Genomic DNA, 18,988 nt, shown 5'->3' with positions numbered 1-18,988 from the left:
GTGGAAATCTATGTCGACGGCCGAGCCATCGGCATACCTCTGGCACGTGGCACTCCCTGGTGCCTCCTGGTGGCAGGGCTATGCCTACGGCTTTGCCGTAGACATAGCCGTGCCACGTGTCATCCCCCGGTTCCTCCTGGCGGCAGGGCTATGCCAACGGCTTTGCCGTAGACATAGCCCTGCCACATGGCGCGCCCTTGGTGTCACGACAGTCATCTATGCCTACAGCATTGCCGTCGGCATACTTGCTGACCAGAACCAAAAAAAAAAGATTAGCCAACAAGGCTAGCTATTTACAAATGCTTATACAGACATGATTCAACAGCCATGGATTTGCAAACACAGACCATAGTATATTTTTTATGTACATAACATTTCCATTCTAAGAATCCACAACAACATTATAGGAGGCCGGGGGGCGGTGGTGGGGGAGACAAGGCTGCAACGATGGAGGTGGCATACAGTCAGTACAACAAACCGAAGATCCTACATATGAGGATGAATATGTAATCTATACATTGAATTTACCAAAAGAAAATCGCCTAGAACAGGGGCATCAAACTAAAAAGGCAGAAAATTATTGCTTTTGCTGAAGATAACTTGTCATGTTGGTGCTTGAACCGAACAATACTACTAATACATATAGTACAGAGATGCTCCAGTTTTGGTTGTATCTATCAAGCATCAGTTGTTGTTCAAGGCAAGCTTCAAAGAGAAAAAGAGTGGTGCTGATTCATATGTATATATGTATATACAGAAGATGCAAGTGTCATCAAGTTGGCTTTAGTCAAAGTAAAAACAAATGGACACATACAAAACTGAACCAAGGGTGGTGCTGATTCATGTGTATGTACAGATTGAGGTGCCATCCAGTTGGTTTCAGTCAAAGTTCAACAAAAAAAATTGACACATACAAACTGAAGAAAAGTGTGGTGCTGATTCATATGTATGTATGTACAGGAGATGCAAGTGCCACCAAGATAGATAGTTTCAGTCAGAAGTAAAAAAACAATTGGACACATACAAACTGAAGCAAACCGTCGTGCTTTTTCATGTGTACATACAAAAGATGCAAGTGGTATCCAGAATTTGGATATAGGTAGTACGCTCATGTGGTGAATTTTGTGAATCTATACTCTGCATCTACCAAAAGGATTACTCCCCTCACATGCAAATATAATTCAGTCCAATGGCTTTCTTCTCCCCTCACATGCATAAGACGAGAGCAGACCATCTAAACAGGCGGATCAGACCTTCACCTTGGGAGAGAGGCGAGTGCTACTTGTTGCCGTGTCGTCGTCGAGCTCGGGTGGTCCTCCTCCTCCTCGAGCAGGACAAGGTTGTTTCTCCCCTACACTCCAATGGCCATCTTCTCCAAGGACATCTACAAGGGCAGAACACACCATTGATGCAAGTGTCACCAAGATAGTTTCAGTCAAAGTTAAAGCAAATGTAAATATGCAAACTGAACCAAACCGAGGTGCATATTCATATGTGTGTGTATGTAGAGATGCAAGTGCAATCTGAATTTTGGGGAACCAAAGCATGGTTGTTGTCGTTGTTGTTGCTACTTTAGCAGCAACAACATCCTTGAAATCAAACGAGGAGCAAGTTGTTTTAGCAGCAGCGCATACTAGTAATTAGCTAGGACCATTATTATTGAACAACCATTCGAGGACGGTGGCAGACACATCAATCTCACAAGGCTCTACTGGAGAAACAAAAGCATAGGATATGTGATGCTAGCAATCTTAGCACAAGAAGAAAAAAACACAGCCTCTCCGATAGAATGGATGGACGCATCATGCACAATCATCGGTTCCATCATTGCAGCACTAGTTGAGCAACAAATCAAATATAACAGTAGTTCCGTTCGTTCCGCCAACAAGTTAACAAAAGTTTACTTCCCACTACTAATTTTGCAACTTGTCATAATAAAGAAAACAGAGCTCGACATCACAGCAACAAAAGCGGTAGACTGGGAGCCTGGAACCATGCAAACCAAATCGCAGAGCAGAAAAATAACAGTACTACCTGGAGCAATAAGAAACTCAACGGACTAGGGCAACATTTGGAAGGAGACAAGCAAGTACTACAACAGCTAGCTGGGCTGAATTGAAGATTAACCAAAATCATATCAAGTATTTGTTGAGCATGATTATACACGGGAAGGGGAAAGGGTTCACGGCAGGGACCTTTAGGTCATGGCCTGGCTTGCATCTCTCCTCCTCATGTGCATTGGTTTGCATCCAATCCTTCCAGTCCAATCCATGGACGTCCCTCCCTCCCTGCATCTCTAGAACAACACGACACTTAAATTTCATCAACTTCCATTGCTACTGATAAAAGAGGAGCAAGATGTATATGCTGCATAAATCATACATGGAGAAGCAAGCTGCTTGAAAACAGAGGAGGTCCATGATGGTTGTTCTCATTCGCAACAGAAGAACTCAAAAAAATGCGCAAGTGTATGCTATCTATGGATACACCAACTCTATCAGTACCTAGCACCCAAACTAAGAAAAAAAATCATTCATATGCAGCAGCCTAAACTCAACTTTGAGAGAGCGGACTGATTAACATTTTTTTTGTTGGGTCGAATTTTTCACAAATATAGATAGAAGCACTCCAGAAGCTACATAATAAATCATAGAGGCTGGCCGAACTAATTGGCGCACTCAAACGATACAAGAGAGCGGCCCGATGGACAACTAAGCAAGCATACACAGCAAGTAAAACTACATCACCAATATTATGTAATTAACTGGAAGCTCTTGTTCATCATACCAGTACAAATATACTATCTATATCTATACTTTAATCATGCAGTCAATTGAAGTAAAAGCTGGCTCGGCCAGGAATCAAGCCTAGGATGTGAATTTGTCACAGGATTTGTCACATGATCTAACTAGGCCACTGTACTTTACTTGTCAATTGGAGTAAACCGATTCTTCATGTACATTGTAAAGTAGTGCTAAAGTTCCCTTGAACGTGATTCCACGCGTACGTGCAGAATACATGTGAATATGTGTGTCCGAGTAGGACTGGAAGTAGACATGGCTAGGGGCTATATACTTATACACTGGTAAATTATGGAATTGATCGTAAGCATCAACAAAGAAAAAAAGAGATTGTCACGAGCCTATGGCCAATAACCAATTAGAGGACAAACTTAAAAAAAGCTAACTAGAGATTTCCTCTGTGTGTGTGTGTACGTTGTGCTCTGGCCGGTGGGGGAATGATAAAAAAAAGCAACTACTGCTATGTATGTTAGCTTGTCCGTCAGGATAGATCAAACTAGCTACCGGTGAAGGATATAGCCAGCTTCGTGTGGTGCAGTGCATCACATATTCCTCTACTTAGCAGCAGCAGTAGTGAGCAGAGGAAGGAGGTGGAGGAGATGGAGGTGCTACCTGCCGAGGTGGGTCGTCGTGGCCGTGCTTGAGCTCGGCAGCCCCCGCCTCCTCGAGCAGGACAGGGCCGCCAGCTAGGTGCGCCCCTCGTCCTCCACCTCCTCGAGTAGGAAGGACGCGCCCTCCTGCCGTCGCCGCCGTCCAGACCGCACCAAGGTGACCTGCAGCAAGGGAAGGAAAGGAGAAGGTGAGGTGGGGAGGGTGGATCCGAGCGAGGAAAGAGGGGAAGGACGTACCTGCGCCACGCCCGTCACGGATCCGTCGAGCTCTGGCCTCGCCGTCGCCGGATCTGGCTGATCCCGACGATGTTAGGGGTGGCGGTCGAAACCCTAGCTAGCCACGGGGTCGGTGGAGGACGGGAGCGCCGATTCTGGACGGAGGGGAAGGTGGAGCGGACCTAGGGGAGCTCGGGGGCGTGCTGCGCGCCGCCTGAGTTCGCCGGAACCGGCCGGCATGGGTGGTGGCAGTGGCGAGGGAGAGGGGTTCGTGGGGGAGAGAGGAGTCGCGAGAGACAGAGAGGTTCGTGGGGAGAGAGCGAGGTAGGGATTGGGTGGGCTCTTTTTTCTTTTTCTTTTTTTCTCCTTTTCTCTAGATGGATGGATGAATGGTTGTGGGGTGGACAGCTAGATGGATAGATGGATGGATATGCGCCACCGTGGCACAAACGTTTCCACCAATAGAAACCAAGCTCATACAATTGTGTTCTCCCTTTTGTTTTTCTTCTATTTTTTTCTACCCTCTTGGACCGCTCGTCGATGATCCGTGATGGGAGAGGAGGGCGGCGAGGAGGAGATGGTGAGGTGAGGTGGGGAGGGAATGGATCGGGGAATGGTGCGTCCCGTATGACGACTATGAGTCCGGACGGGGACCTACGGACAGTCGCACGGAACATCTCTTCGGCTTTCCCCGTCACCGTCGACGAAGACACGTGCGACGTCCCTCAGCATCGAACGACGGCACCAAAGGAGGGGTAGGCGCCACCATCGGGGGGCGAATGTACCTCGATGGCATGCCGGATCCAGCGGTTAAAATCGACCAAAAATCATACGATGCCGGAAATCCTCGGGACCTGGCACGGTGTCGTCATATGGCCCTTGTAGGGTGTGCTGAAAGTTTTAGCGTGTTTCGTAGAAGCCTGACCGGAATTCGCTTGTAAACTGCACCATCTCCGAGGTACTATCTGGCTATCGAGAGAGAACGTGTCCAGTTTGTGAAGGAAGTGCGTTACCCGTTGCTCCGCTGACCTCAAAACTTCTCGTGCTCTCAAAGGGGGCAATTGCATGACACGTGTCAGTACATGGCATTTTTCGGGCCCGCCTGCAATATTTGAGACATTTAATGCATCCATAGGGTTTCAATGCGGGAATGGCAGATCTGCACGGCGGCCACCTAAAATGATGTCCAGAAGTGGTTTTTCAAATCATATATGATGTCTTTGCGGTATGTGTAGGCCTAGTGCAACCCAAGGGGGGCATGCCCCACCACCGAGAGGTGAATGTACCTCGGCGTCATGCCGGATCCAGCCGTTAAAATCGACCAAAAATCATACGATGCCAGAAATCCTCAGGACCTGGCATGGTGTCATCATATGGCCCTTGTAGGGTGCGGTGAAAGTTTTAGCGCGTTTCGTAGAAGCTTGCCCGGAGGTTGCATGTAAACTACACTATCTCCGAGGTAGTATCCGGCTATCGAGAGAGAACGTGTCCGGTTTGTGAAGGAAGTGCGTTGCCCGTTGCTCCGTTGACCTCGAAACTTCTCGTGCTCTCAAAGGGGACCATTGCATGACACGTGCCAGTACATGGCATTTTTCGGGCCCGCCTGGAATATTTGAGACATTTACTGCATCCGTAGGGTTTCAACGCGGGAAATTGCAGATCTGCACGGCGACCACCTGAAATGATGTCCATAAGTGTTTTGTTAAATCACATATGATGTCTTTGCGGTATGTGTAGGCCTAGTGCAACCAAAGGAGGGGCAGGCCCACCACCATAGGGTGAATGTACCTCGGCAGCATGCCGGATCTAGCCGTTAAAATCCACGGGAAATCATGCGATGCCGGAAATCCTCGGGTCCTGGCACGATGTAGTCATATGGCCCTTGTAAAAGTTTGAGCATATTTCATAGAAGCCTGACAGGAGGCCGCTTGTAAACTACACCATCTCCAAGGTAGTATCTGGTTATCGAGAAAGAACGTGTTCGGTTTTGTGAAGGAAGTGTGCTGCCTGTTGCTCTGTTGGCCATTTCAACCCTCCATCACACTTGTATATATATGTTAAGACACAATGCAAGTTTTGGTGGCATTGCTACCCCCGAAGGCCCCCGACCGGGCCTTACCCTAGCCCCGTTGACCCGGAGATCTAGGCCTTTGACTTACACCGGACGGCCTTTGACCAACGGACTTTTCCACCTGATTGTGATAGGTCAGCCCATAGGAACATTTCAGAACAAGGTCTGGGCCCAACCCACCATCGGACCCCCCGTCGTGTCGACCCGGCGCGACTGTTTTCCCCGTCCAAGTGCTGGCGGCAGCGCCTTCCGTGAAGGGGGTCACACTCCGGAGCCGCATGACGGGTGTTTGCACCTGACAGCACACTTCCAGACATGTAAGAGGAGCCAACGCAAGATTTGGTGGCATGGCTAGCCCCCGAAGGCCCCTGGCCACACTCGTAGACACGCGAAGAACAATCCGTAGTGGGGGGGTTTTTCACATACTCTTGCATCTTTAAAAAATATAAGAAATTGCCACACCTATTATATCACATGTGTCTGCACTGTGTAAAAATTTCATGAATTGGTCAATCTCCGAGTGTTCAGAACTATTTCATGCAACGCCAAAACCGCAGAGGGATTACTTCGATTTCATTGCCGTCCATGAGAGGGGAGGACCTCACACCGGAGTCGCGCATTGCCTCTTTATACGTGCCACCACACCTTAAGACATGTATGAGGACCCACCGCGATGCTCTGGTGGCATTGCTACCCCCCGAAGGGTTTTTTCTCAAAATATACAAAAAAAAATCAAAACAAAATGGTGTTTTCTGTAAATTTGAAGCAAACATGATTTAAGTTAGTTCAAATTTGAAACATAGTATAGCAACATAATCCTTTCAAGATTCTGATAAAAAACCATATAAAATTTGTCAAAATCGATCTAAGTATCAATTACTTATGCTTTTAACAAAGTATAAGGACATATATGCAAAAGTACATGAGGTCACATTTCTAACATACTCAAAAATAAAAACAAACTGGATATTCATAATCTATGGAAAATTCTACCCCAACTCGATGTATAATTTGTGTATGTTTAAGTTTAGGTAAGTTAGATTTAAATTATTCAAATTTTAACTTTTAAAAAATAAAAATAATTTAAAATAAAAAACAGATGATATCTATGCCTATGGCATACGGCTTTGCCGTCGGCATAGCTCTGCCACGTGGCAGCTCCTAGTAAAAAATCCAGATGATATTTATGCCGACGGCCGCCGTCAGGGCCGTTGGCATAGATTTGACGGCGTCAGCCCGCCGTCTGTCCCCGAGCCACCAGGGCCACCTCTATGCCGACGGCCTAACTATGCCTACGACTGCCGTAGGCATAGATCGATGTATGCCGACGGCCTTACTATGCCTACGGCTGCCGTAGGCATAGATGAAGCTATGCTGACGGCTTTTCTATGCCGACGGTATTCGCTAGGCCGTCGGCATAGCTCCATCTATGCCTACGGCAGCCGTCGGCATAGATATGGCCATAGGCATATAAGGTTATTCCGGTAGTGCGATGAGCCCGGGTCGATCAGTCTGATCCCTCAAGAATCGTATATGGAAACCAGAATCGTATAAGGAAAGAGTGCAATATCGTTAATAGGCAAGGGCGCGGAAGGAGGCGCGGCGGCGCTGGTGGTGTGAGGAAGGGCGGGCGAGGGCGGCCAGCGCGCGCCTGACGCGGTCTCCACCCTCGACCGAACCGGTGCGCACCAGCGAGTTGGCCCTCGCCGATCGCCTCACGTCATGCAGCCGGCTCGACACTGGCACCGGGGACTCCCCCCGGTGCAGCGCGCAGCGGAAGGAGCCCGGGTGCGTCGTTGGCGAGCACGAGCAGGCCCTCTTGGCCCAGCCGCGACTGCGGGAGACCACAGAGAGGTGGACGGCCGGGAGGCTGTTGATGCTGGGATGGCGGCGTGGCTGCGAGCAGATGCCGCCGGCCGCGGCGGCTGGGAGAGTGACGCGACGGTTGAAGGATTGCGACGCCGCGGAGGCCCCAATGGCTGCGCCCCACGACGGCCACCGGGTCGGTGACGGTGTGGTCGCCCTGGCCATCGAAAGGTCAACTTGGAGCCTTTGGAATGGCCAGCGAGCGGCGCTGTGGTGGTGTTGTGTTCCGGATGGCAATGGATATTGCGGCCGCCGAAACCAAATCTAGGGTAGCAGCAGCGGGTCCAATTTTTATATGCGGGAAACCTGTGATCTAGGAGAAGCGACTCGGTCCAGGCCTAACCGTCTGGGGCCTGTCATGTACTACTATTGGACTTTGGAGCCCTGTGTTTTAGTGTTACATTTTTTTTTGCGGGGGGAGTGTTTTAGTGTTACATGTCACCTGCTCACGGTTCAGGCCAATAAGTCTATGCAATGTTTTGTACAAAATAGCTCCAAAGTTTTGGCAAGCGGGTTGAAGCAAAAAATTTCAAATAATTTTCGATTAGCAATCTGCTTTTGTCCCAGTCAAATTGATTACAGACAATATTATCAGTGATTTTGAATGTCTGCATTTCATGAAGTGAAACAAGTCAAAAACAATAGTATGTGTACTCTCAAGCTTGATATGATGAAAGCTTACGATAGACTGGAGTGGTCATATTTGCAGACCGTGACGATCATGTTGGGATTTGACCCCTCATGGGTAGAGACAATTATGGGCATCGTTAGTTCAGTCAAGTTCCCAGTCCCATTCAATGGAGAACAACTTGATCAATTTACATCCACCAGAGGGATTCGACAAGGAGATCATATTTCCCCTTATCTTTTTTTTTATTGCAGCAGAGGGCCTTTCATGCCTCCTGAAATCCAGTTCTCAGTCATCAGTGCTCAGTGGTATCAAGGTGGCCCCCACGGCTCCTGTTGTGAACCACTTGTTATTCACCGATGACAACCCATTGCTTTTCAAATCAAGTGTGCAGGATGCAAATGCGGTGTCAAACCTGCTTGATTCGTATTGTGCGGAGTCTAACCAAAGGGTGAATCATGATAAGTCATCCATCTTCTTTAGTAGGGGATGCCCTCAAAACTTGAGACAATATTTCACATTTTTGAAATACCAGATTAACATTTTTTTAATACATGGTTAACATTTATTATACATTTAACAATTTTCTTCAAATAGCTGACTGACATTTTCTTAAATAAAATTTTAACATTTTTTTAATGCATGGTCAACATTGTTTCATACATATTTAACATTTTCCAAATACAAGTTAAGCATTTTTTGAACACTTGTTCATCATTTTTTTCAAATGCTTGTATTAAAAAATTTCAAAGACAATCTCAACATTTTTTAATACATGTTCAATATTTTTTCTATACACATTTTTTTCAAAGACAAGTTTAACATCTTTTAATACATAGTCAACATTTTTTCCATGCACATTTCACATTTTTCAAATACAAGGTTAACATTTTTCAAACACTTGTTCAACATTCTTTTCAAATGCTTGGATTAACATCTTTTGAATACATGGTTTGCATTTTTTTTTCTATACACATTCATGTTATATATTTTTTATACATGAGAAACATTTCCCCTATTCACATTAAACATTTTTAAATGCTTGATTAATAGTTTTCGAAAAAAATGTTTATTTTTTTCATATTATCGAATATCTGGAAATATAAATAAATTAAGAAAACAAAAAACATAAAAAAACGAGAATATGGCTTGTGGCCTGCGGCATGATGGGCTGGTCTAATATGGAGCGGCGAAGACTTCCTCAGCGCCCGTCCGCGAGCCCGTTTCATCCGCGCCGCGTAAAGGGCCTAAACGGCATAGCCAACGGGCCGCAAAAACAAAGCTCAGGATAGCCTGCTCCACAACAGCTCACGGCAAAGACACACAAAAACAACAAAGGGCACGCCGCTCGTAAAAAAAAAAAAAAAAAGGGCACGCTGCCGTCCGCCATCGCAAGGTCAGCCGGTAGGGCACGCCGCCGTTCGCTCGTCGGCACCCCGGCGTCCCAATCGTGCCCGCGTGCGCCGCCACCCCTGCTTCCCGCTCGTCGCCGTCCCGGCATCCCGCTTGTCCCCACGTGCGCCGCCTTTTTGCCTCCGCCGGCGCCGCCACTGCTCCCTGCTCGTCGCCGCCGGTGGAGCAAGAGGAAGGGTGCTGCGAGGGACGAGCACAAGAAGCCGGCAGAGGAGGAGAACAAGAATCCGGCGTGGGAGGATGTGGATCCGGCGAGAAAGCAGGTCCAAGGTACATGTCTGAATTCTAATCCTCTCTGCACCTGTCCTAACTGTGATTTATTATCAGCGCGCTCTGTAATTCATAAGCAGCAAATGCCACCAGGGATATAAAATTGGATGAGTGGTTTATAAGCAGCATTGAAGGAATGCTACATGTTGGAAGAGAAATGTTTGAACTCTGAACCTTTTTCTTGTTCTGCATCTGGAAATGAGGACATGAATTTAAAATCCTATTTAGTTGTTGTAATCCTGACCATGCTGAGAGAAATTATAGCTGCTAGTGGTAAGTGGCTGCTTGATATACTTCGATCATTGGAATCTAGTCATGTGCTTCTACTGACAATTTTCTCAACTGAATTGGACACCAACAGCCAAGAAGTGATGTCTTCTCGGACGATTTTAGCAAGAATAATTCAGATATAATAACTTCTACTAACAGATGTATGTATGTATGAGCTGATGTGATTTCTTATTCGTTCAGATTGATGCGGGAGAGGTGCAGCAGCTGTATGGTGCCACTGAGAAGATACACCCTGGGGTTGATGCACAGCCGGAAGGCGAGGACTGCGATGACCACAAAAAGAAGGGGCAGGTCTTCTATCCTTCAGACCGGGTACCGACCACTAAAATTGACGATGAAGATTGCTTGGCAAGATGACAAAATATTTCATTTCTTATTGTGACATTTACTTTGAGCTCATGTATTGTTTGTTTGTCTCACATGCGTACAGCCAACAGAGCAGTTGTTCTACCAAGCAAGCAAATGCAGTGAAGAAACCACCACCACCGGTTTTTCACAGCCGAAGGTGAGTGCATTGTTGTTTCTTTCTGGTTTAAGATGACCACATCAGTGATTCACCAATGTGTTCCTCTTACATAACTGCTTCTACAGCACATACTCTCAGACGTGAACGCAGCGGCGACAGGAATAGGAGATGGCGACGAAGCATTGTTCTGACAAGTAGCACAATACCAGGTCATTGCACTTTCGATGAGCAGTGCATTCATGTATCCGTGCATACTTTTCTGGTTCAAGTACCCTGAATGAGAGGAATGAATCTAAGAAGAGAAGCGAAAATTTTGTTTCAGTATGTGTTGGCAAGTAAGCAAGCCCCTGAGACCATCCATCATCTTGTTATCCATGCATGCAGTAGCCTTGTTCATCAGTCGATCTGCAGTAGTTGGTGCTCTTACTAATCTAGTTGGTGCTCTGGTTGTTGTGAATCTGCCTAACCCTTTTCATGACCATATATTTTATCCTACATGGAGTACCTACGGTTAATAGAACTAATTTGATGTTGTTCCGAACAAATTTGCCAATTCCCGTGACAATTCATATATTCATGGCGTGTGTCTCTTGTCTCCTAATAACACAGATGGTTTGGAAGTAGGCAGCAGGTCCCAATCAAGCCAACGGGTTTTCTTCTGAAACTTTGATGGCTTGATTAATTATTAGGAAGATGGATGCCTCAGAAGAGGAGTTCATGTGCAGAAGAAAGAAGCTGAGAAGAAGAGGTTTCAAGAAAAGAGCAACTCACATGAGAAATTCTGAATCCTCAAGGTGAGTGTATAGCAGCTAGTATGCAAAGTTATTCATGGTGCTATTGACAGGCACTTTCAGTTTTCTCTTTTGTTCCACGCTGATGATATCAGCTTGTAAAATCAATACAGTACGGACTAAGCAGTACTGCATATTGACTCACAATGATACTACTCTACTTATTAGTACTCATCGCCATTAACAATCCTCTGTTCCGGTCTTGTCAAGATCGATAAGCTCGAACGGTCAAGCCTCAGGTCTGGATCACAGTAGAATATACCCATGGATCCGGGAAGCTGCCGGCCGGCATAAGAGCAGTCAGCTAACTAGCTTGCACGGCCGGTCAATCTTCAGTGATCCGTTTTGGCTTATGTAGCTAACTAGCTAGCTCATGGTGGATGAGTATGCGTCCTCCATGGGCGGCTGAGACGGATGCTTCCTTCGTCTTCAGTATGGTTGAATGAAATCACCTCGGCTGCAGGCGGTCCAAGGCAAGGTAGGCGACGACTCGGTAGCCGACGAGGAGGAGCGCCATGACGCAGACGTCCACCCAGTGGTTGTTGAGCCCGACGGCCTTGATGGCGGGGAAGTCGGCGACAGGGCAGAGTGCGCCGCCGCCGCAGTCGTAGAGGGCCCCGCCGTCGCGGAACTGGATGCCGAGGAGGAGCCGGTAGCAGTAGAAGCTGTAGTTGAGCCACTTGAGCCACCCGATGAAGGGCGGGATGTGCTGCACGTAGTAGCCGCCCGCGATGAGGAAGACCATGGTGACGACGGAGGCGAGCGTGGTGCCCTGCTTGACGTCCATGAGCACGGCGCCGACGGCGAGCCCGAGGCTCTGGGCCACGAGCACGCTGTAGAGCACGACGAGGAGGGAGAGCAGGAAGGAGGCCGGGCGCGGGTCGAGGCCGCCCATCCAGTAGAGGATGAGGACGAAGGCGGTGGGCAGGCCGAGCTCCATGGGGAGGTCGGCGGCGGTGCGCGCAGCGAAATAGGAGGAGAGGCGGTACATCCCCGAGGAGCGCTCCTTGAGCAGCATGGGGCGCTCGAGGGGGAAGACGAAGACGGCGTTGTAGAGCGGGAAGAAGCCCCAGAAGACGGAGAAGAAGAAGATGAGCGCGGTGCGGTCCTGCAGGTGTGCGGCGGGCGTGCGCCACCACAGGAGGCCTGCGAGGAAGGCCACGCTCAGCACCTGGAAGATGCGGAGCTTGTTGAAGGACTCGTGGCGGCGCTCCTTGAGCCCGCGCCGGAGGAGCACCGAGAACTGGGCGCACCACCCGGCCGTCCACTCCACCCTAGCTGAGGCGCCCCGGCGCCGCGACGCCTGCCCAGTGCCGCCGGCGCTGGCCCCCTCGTTGGAGCATATGTCGAGCTTCACCGCCGGCGCAATGTGGCGCGCGTACGCGTCCGCCAGCTTCGCCCTCACCTCCTTCTGCTCGCCCTCGCTCCCGCCGCCAGGAACGCCGTCGCCGTTCGTCTCCGGCAAGATACCTGCATGCACAGTGATGATCAGTACTTGTGTAGCCAACGTCTCCCCGGAGGTCGACAAGTGTCGGGCACTGTGTTGGTGACCGGAATGGAGAGGAGGGAATGATGAGGAGGCGACCGGCCGGTGTGTGGTGGTGGCCATGATTGGGGAGTGGACGGGGCAGTGCGTCCCTGTCCGTGTCCCTCTCTCTCCCACCCAGGCGACCCAACAGCTCGATCGATCCGATCATCGCCATTGCCATTTCGGCTCCGTCTCAGTGGCTGCCGATTTGGCGTGCGCTTACGTACGTGCGTGTGGTTAATCACAAACGATGGTGCTGGCGATTGTGATGTGATGGACGCTGATGCAGATGCAGGAAAAGGGGAGAAATCGAAAGGCATGCGCGCACCGTATCGGCGACACAATCTTAGCACACCACATTTTATCTCACCTTTATTTATCTTATTATATTTATGAAAATCCCTTTAATCGAAAAAGTATTTTATTTTAGTTCTTGGTGGGTGCCTATGGTATCCAATGGTGTCAGCTGATTATTTTATCTTTTCTGCCGAAGTGGTTAGCCGAACAACTGTCGTTGCGGATCAGGTTCTGCAACTGTATTTATATTTACGCACTCAGCCTAGTTCAGATGGTTAGATTCTTTATGGAGGAAATAGTCCACCAGAGTTCAGGTCATAGATTTGGCACTGGTGCTTGTATTTTACTGGATTTATTTCAGGCTTCTAGCGATAATGTTTGTAGAAGATATTTCCGTCGACTTGAGAGGAGCCTGCGGTGCCTTACTCATGCCCGTGGACCATAGGTGCTTCATAGTTTGATCTGCTCGTTGAATCTCTAGCGGATGGTGGAAAAGAGCGGGCATGTCACCATACTGTTTATCAGTGACATGCCCATGGCAGGCCACTGGATCTTAGTCCACACTACATTGTCTACGAAACGAAATTGTTAACTAAGTATTTTCCAAATCTGAAAACTTGAGATTTTTCAGCTTGCATGATAAGTGATACTCTACACTAACCGTCTGACGATTTTGGAGTGATGTGGGTTTGTAGTTGGATGAGATCAGCGTGATGGAATGTAACATCGTAAGTAGTATAGTGGATATATACATACTAGTATAGTGGATATATACATATGCATGTAGTTGGATGCGAAGAGAGTGATGTGCGTTTGTAGTCACTCTTATACTTCCTTGGAACGGAGGGAGTATTTCTTTAAGGAGGAAGTACTATTAAAAAAAACCTTTTGCGAAATGTTTATGGGGGCCATGGCCCCTATCACCCCCACACTGGATCCACCCATGCTGTAGAGCTCTACTACACAGGTTTCATGTAGCGTCGGGTATTGTAGCACGGCCCCGCTCATGCAGTGTACTACGTGAACTGTTTACTTTGATTCTCAGTCGGACGATTGAAACGAGCGGGCGTGTCACCACACTGTTCTCGAGTGACATGTCCATGGCAAGTCACTCGATCTCGGTCCACACTAACACTGTGTACCGAACGAGATTGTTAATTAAGTATTTTCCAAATTAGAAATTGAGATTTTCCAGGTTAAAGTTGATTGGGACCAGGCCGGTTGGCATTTTAGGTGATACCCCTACAGTAACCATCTGGCTTCTCCATGGATTGTAGAGTGATGTGGGTTTGTGGTTGGATGAGCTCAGCGTGATGGAATGCAATGCAATGGCACATGCATGCCAACATGTCATATGCATTGGAAAGCATCATGAGAAAGGGCAAGTAAAGAGAGTTAAAGCGAAAGAGAATATGATGGTGGTGCGGCGATGGGTGGGGTGGAGTCGTGTGTGGCATACCGTTGGCGAGGTCGAGCATGAGGTCGGCCGGGTTGACGGACAGCGGCGACGCGAAGCCGACGGAGGCGAAGTAGGAGAGCGCGTCGGCGGCGCGGCCGTAGTAGATGGGCCGCCCCTCGGCGGACAGCAGGAGCACCTTGTCGAACATGTGGTAGAGCCGCGACGACGGCTGGTGGATGGTCACCACGACCGTGCGGCCGCCGCCGGCGGCCATGCGGCGGAGCGTGCCGACGATCCTTGCGGCCGTGGTGGAGTCGAGCCCTGAGGTGGGCTCGTCCAGGAGCAGCAGGCTGGGGTCCACGAGCATCTCCAGCCCGATGCTCACCCGCTTGCGCTCGCCGCCGGACAGCCCGCGCACGCCGCGCACTCCGCCGACCATGCTGTGTGCCACCTTGGAGAGGCCTAGCTCCCGGGCCACCGCCTCCGCCTGCACGCGCTTCTCGCCGGCGCTCAGCGCGCGGGGAAGCCGGAGCAGCGCCGTGTACCACAGCGTCTCGGAGACGGTCAGGTGCGGGTACAGCACGTCGTGCTGCGTCACGAAGCCCGTGCGCCGCTTCACGGCGCCGGAGAAGGGCTGCCCGTTGTAGGTGATCTTCCCGGACAGCAGCGCGTGCCGGTGCCGGCCTCCCAGCGCCGTCAGCAGCGTCGTCTTGCCGCTCCCTGACGGGCCCAGCATCGCCAGCATCTCCCCCGGCCGCACCACCCCCGACATGCCGCTGATGATCGTCTTCTCCCTCGGCGGCAACGCCGCCGCCTTGTTCTTCTTGGTCACCGCCCCGCCGCCGCACGCCGACGACACCACCCTCGTGCACCATCCCTCCGTCGCCTGCCCGACCTTCACCTTGTACACCACTTCCTCAAACTGCACCCATGCAGGCACACATCTCATCACCAATCGTCACTAAACGATCAAGTCAACACGTACGTTTTATACACATGAATGCGCCTCTACATGACCATTACCTTGAGGACGAGAGGGAAGGAATTGGCGGCGGCTGGGCGGTGGCCGGAGGCGTCGGACGGCGGGCTGGAGGTGGTGGGATGGACGGCACCGGAAGGGTTGCCGTTGCTGCTGGGCGGGGTACAAGTAGAAGTAGGTGCCTCCTTGTGTTTATCATCATCATGCAATTCTTGAGGCGCCATGGCGATCTTCTTTGTATATAGTACTAGCTTATGGTGATGAGATGAGATGGGGCAAATTAAGGAGCTTGGTTTGCCACTGCTACTTGGTTAACTTGTCTGGCTGGGGTGGTGGTATTTATCGGGGGAGGAGGGGGGCAAAGGGAGGGAGAAGGGGCCCTACCAAATGGGCTCAGGCCTCAGGGGAGCAAACACTTGTTGCTGTCACTTTCTCTTTGGTTAGTTAGTTAGTTCTCCATCGGTATTTATATTTTTGTATTTACCGATTAGTTAGTCCTTGATTAACAACTATGCATGTGTGTGGTATGTGCATGAAAGTAACATCACTAGCTATCAGCTGGTAGTTACAACCGGTAGTTATTATTGTTAAAACATGAGTGAAAGGAGGTTTACAGATGTCATATATAGTGGCTTGCTGTAGCTGTAGCATGGAGCCACGGAGGGGCAGGACGGCTCGGTGGACATACATTCAGTACATAATTAACATATCTCTTTCTCCTTTCTTTCGGACATGATGAAGTGGACTTATTGATCGAACTGCAGAGGTTTTTTTTTCGAAAAGGAGGATGACCCCGGCCTCCACATCCATTCATACGCCTATATCTCAAACCGTTTGCGGGCGGTTTGAGGGTTGGCGTTGGAGATGCCCTCAGGCGAAGCCACGACCCTATTATCTCATATTTGGGATGGGAGGGTGCAGGGAATCGCCAGAGTTGTTCATCGGTAGTGCGGGGCTTAGAGGGGTGACCCGGGCGACGGCCGCCGCGACGGTGGGGGGAGGTTGAGGGGAACGCTTGCGCGCGCGCCGGGGGGGGGGGGGGGGGGGGAGGCGCCGTCAGCCGCCGGCCGTGGTGGGTGGAGGCAGCGGTTAGGCCTGGGTAGGCCACAGGGGTGGAAGGAGGAATGTCCGAGGATAAGAAGATAAACAATGGCGGCGCGCTTCTAACCATTGGATATTGATCAGATGGCCTAAAGCATAAGTGACCGACGCGAGGAGTTTTTTCGGGCGCCTCGCGAATAGATGGTCCCTTTATTTAACATTTAAAAAAAATCCGAGCAAGGCCCCCGGATTCACGAAAGACGAGCAAGGCATCATCTCGTTCGAAGGATGCATTTGTTTTCCAAACAAAGGCGAGCTCAAGAAACTTATCCTGCAGGAAGCTCATGATAGACAACTTATTGTTTATAACTACCACCTACCTTTTGCACTACACCCATATCTATACAACCATTATTGGTGACACCCTTGTTCACCTACGTATGGTATATATGTGTGTATGAAGAGAACCATAATCCAAGGTTGTGTAATGAATCAGAAACAAATAAAACACGATGTGAATACATATGAACTCGAATCGAGATGATTGCGATGTGGGTGCGCTCTGACCGAAAACTAATTCTGGAAAAATGTATATACAAGTACATGTTCTCACACGCTGATATCCATCTTCTTTCCCTTTTCAATTCTTTATTTATTCCATCAGAAGTTTTAAAGATTATTTCATCTTTTTGACACACAATCTCCATTCTTGTGTGCAATCTAATCTAGCGCACCACCAGACACTTTTCATTACTTTTACCTTTGTTCCATCGTTCAATTCATTGTTTATTTCTTCAACTATTCTACTAAAAGATAACTATGTATTATATAACACATAATGAAATGTAGTCACCTAACTACCTCCCAATTAGGCCATTAATTTGGAAAATAAACACTTGTGCTAATGCATTTCAGTCTATAGAAATTGGTTTATGCTGGAAGGAGAAAGCATATCTCACTGTTGAGAATCAGTTGTGAAAAAGATATATCTCGGAACAAGATCTTCCTTTGGCCAGTGATGTCACATTAACATTAAAGCCAATAACTTTGGCTAGTTGCTTTGGCCAGTTGTCAGCGCCTTTACTTGCAGCACAAAGCTAGCTACCATGCAAAGCAGACCAATTTACTGATCATGTGCAGGGAATGATTAAAAAGAGCCCATGTTAGCTGCTTCTGCATGCATGTCTAATGGCAAATTGATAGAACATGCAACCATCAGCCATGTGTGGTTCCTTCGATCTTGCTCCAACTGTTTAGGTGAGTGTTCACACAAATTCACAATAATCTATATGAAAAGCCAGAGCTAGACATATGTACCTTTAGCTAGTACTAACAGGTCACCAGTTTTGTCCTGGGAGAGTGGGAGGTGAATCTGTGCCACTCATGTCAATTTGCCATTTATATTTATCTGGCTTCCTTTTCTCCCTCCTCTTTCTTTCTTTCTTTCTTTCTTTCTTTCTTACTTTCTGCCTTCTCCCTCCTCTCTCTCCCTCTCTCTCTCTCTCTCTCCCTCTCTCCCTCTCTCTCTTTTCTTGATTGCTTGCCTACACTAGCCATATGGCCTGAGTGATAGCTCCTACATATTTCTAAAGGCTGCCAAATTGTGATCTCTGGTAGATCAGCTGTTTCATTTGGGCTTTTTGCATTAGCATGTGCATGTGCAGGCAATGATGCATCTGAGGACTAAAGCCAGCCACGTCAGGAACTATAGTACAACAAAACCAGCAGCTACTAGTGTTTGTTACCTTTGTATGATATGGAAATGGTATGGTGGTACTTGTTAGGTTTTTCCCCAACAGCTAGCTGCCATCCATTGCACAAAATCATGATGTGAAGCCCTCAAAAGTTTAGTAGCTAGTGACACTGAAAATAAAGAGAGATCTAGCTAGCGTTAATTTTTATGCCTTAGGCTGGACAAGTGCTTGCTTTTCTAAAACTTAAATACACGGACCGGTCATATATAAAGCAATCAAACAGGTAGCATATGAACTGTAGTTATTTATGGATCTGTAATGTATTCTTTTCTCGGTGGAGTACAAATAAAGCTTGAGATATTGTAGACTATTGGCTCAACTAAATTAACATTGTCATTGTATGATTTGTAATGTAGCAGCTGGAATCTAGCCTTAAATGGAGCGGATTCTTTGCAGCAGATGATGTACTTTGGGCTAATTTATTGGTTGCTGTTGATGATCATGGCTAGCTATGGGTGTGCGAGACCCAATCCAACTGCTATCTTCAGAATTTAGTGAGAGGCACTGGGGCTAGCTAGGGTACTTGTTTTTTGTTAGTGCATCGATCCATATGTGCGAACTGCCCT

The 18,988-nt window shown here is 48.5% G+C and overlaps 2 protein-coding genes and 1 long non-coding RNA gene across 6 annotated transcripts; 1 reads left to right on the top strand and 2 right to left on the bottom strand.

Moving 5' to 3' along the window:
- Positions 1 to 263: 263 nt before the first annotated feature.
- LOC109760533 (uncharacterized) lies at positions 264 to 4,025 on the bottom strand. 3 transcript variants are annotated; one of them, XR_012188585.1, is made up of 5 exons: positions 3,650 to 4,003; positions 3,414 to 3,574; positions 2,196 to 2,296; positions 1,260 to 1,384; positions 264 to 486 (listed from the first exon to the last, which is right to left on the bottom strand). It is a non-coding gene; the product is annotated as an uncharacterized lncRNA (long non-coding RNA). The 3 variants fall into 3 exon arrangements; XR_002232351.4 differs by having other exon boundaries at positions 264 to 439; XR_002232349.4 differs by lacking the exon at positions 264 to 486 and having other exon boundaries at positions 919 to 1,384; positions 3,650 to 4,025.
- Positions 4,026 to 9,530: 5,505 nt separating this feature from the next.
- LOC109760532 (uncharacterized) lies at positions 9,531 to 11,611 on the top strand. Of its 2 annotated transcripts, none has more exons than XR_002232348.4 (5): positions 9,531 to 9,876; positions 10,348 to 10,479; positions 10,598 to 10,672; positions 10,759 to 10,968; positions 11,243 to 11,611. XR_002232348.4 is itself a non-coding variant. In XM_020319342.4 (5 exons), exons 1-4 carry the CDS (start codon positions 9,847 to 9,849, stop codon positions 10,822 to 10,824), a joined length of 303 nt encoding a protein of 100 aa, XP_020174931.1. In that variant the 5' UTR covers positions 9,532 to 9,846; the 3' UTR covers positions 10,825 to 10,842; positions 11,243 to 11,611. The 2 variants fall into 2 exon arrangements, 1 of the variants encoding a protein (XP_020174931.1); XM_020319342.4 differs by having other exon boundaries at positions 9,532 to 9,876; positions 10,759 to 10,842.
- Positions 11,475 to 15,935, bottom strand: LOC109760529 (ABC transporter G family member 14). Its single transcript, XM_020319341.4, has 3 exons — positions 15,672 to 15,935; positions 14,709 to 15,570; positions 11,475 to 12,894 (listed from the first exon to the last, which is right to left on the bottom strand). The coding sequence occupies exons 1-3, from the start codon at positions 15,849 to 15,851 to the stop codon at positions 11,873 to 11,875; spliced, it is 2,064 nt and encodes a 687-aa protein (XP_020174930.1). The 5' UTR covers positions 15,852 to 15,935; the 3' UTR covers positions 11,475 to 11,872.
- Positions 15,936 to 18,988: the final 3,053 nt, after the last annotated feature.

Source organism: Aegilops tauschii, chromosome 7, assembly GCF_002575655.3.
Source record: "Aegilops tauschii subsp. strangulata cultivar AL8/78 chromosome 7, Aet v6.0, whole genome shotgun sequence".
Classification (NCBI taxonomy): domain Eukaryota; kingdom Viridiplantae; phylum Streptophyta; class Magnoliopsida; order Poales; family Poaceae; genus Aegilops; species Aegilops tauschii.
This window is presented reverse-complemented; position numbering and strand designations above follow the sequence as displayed.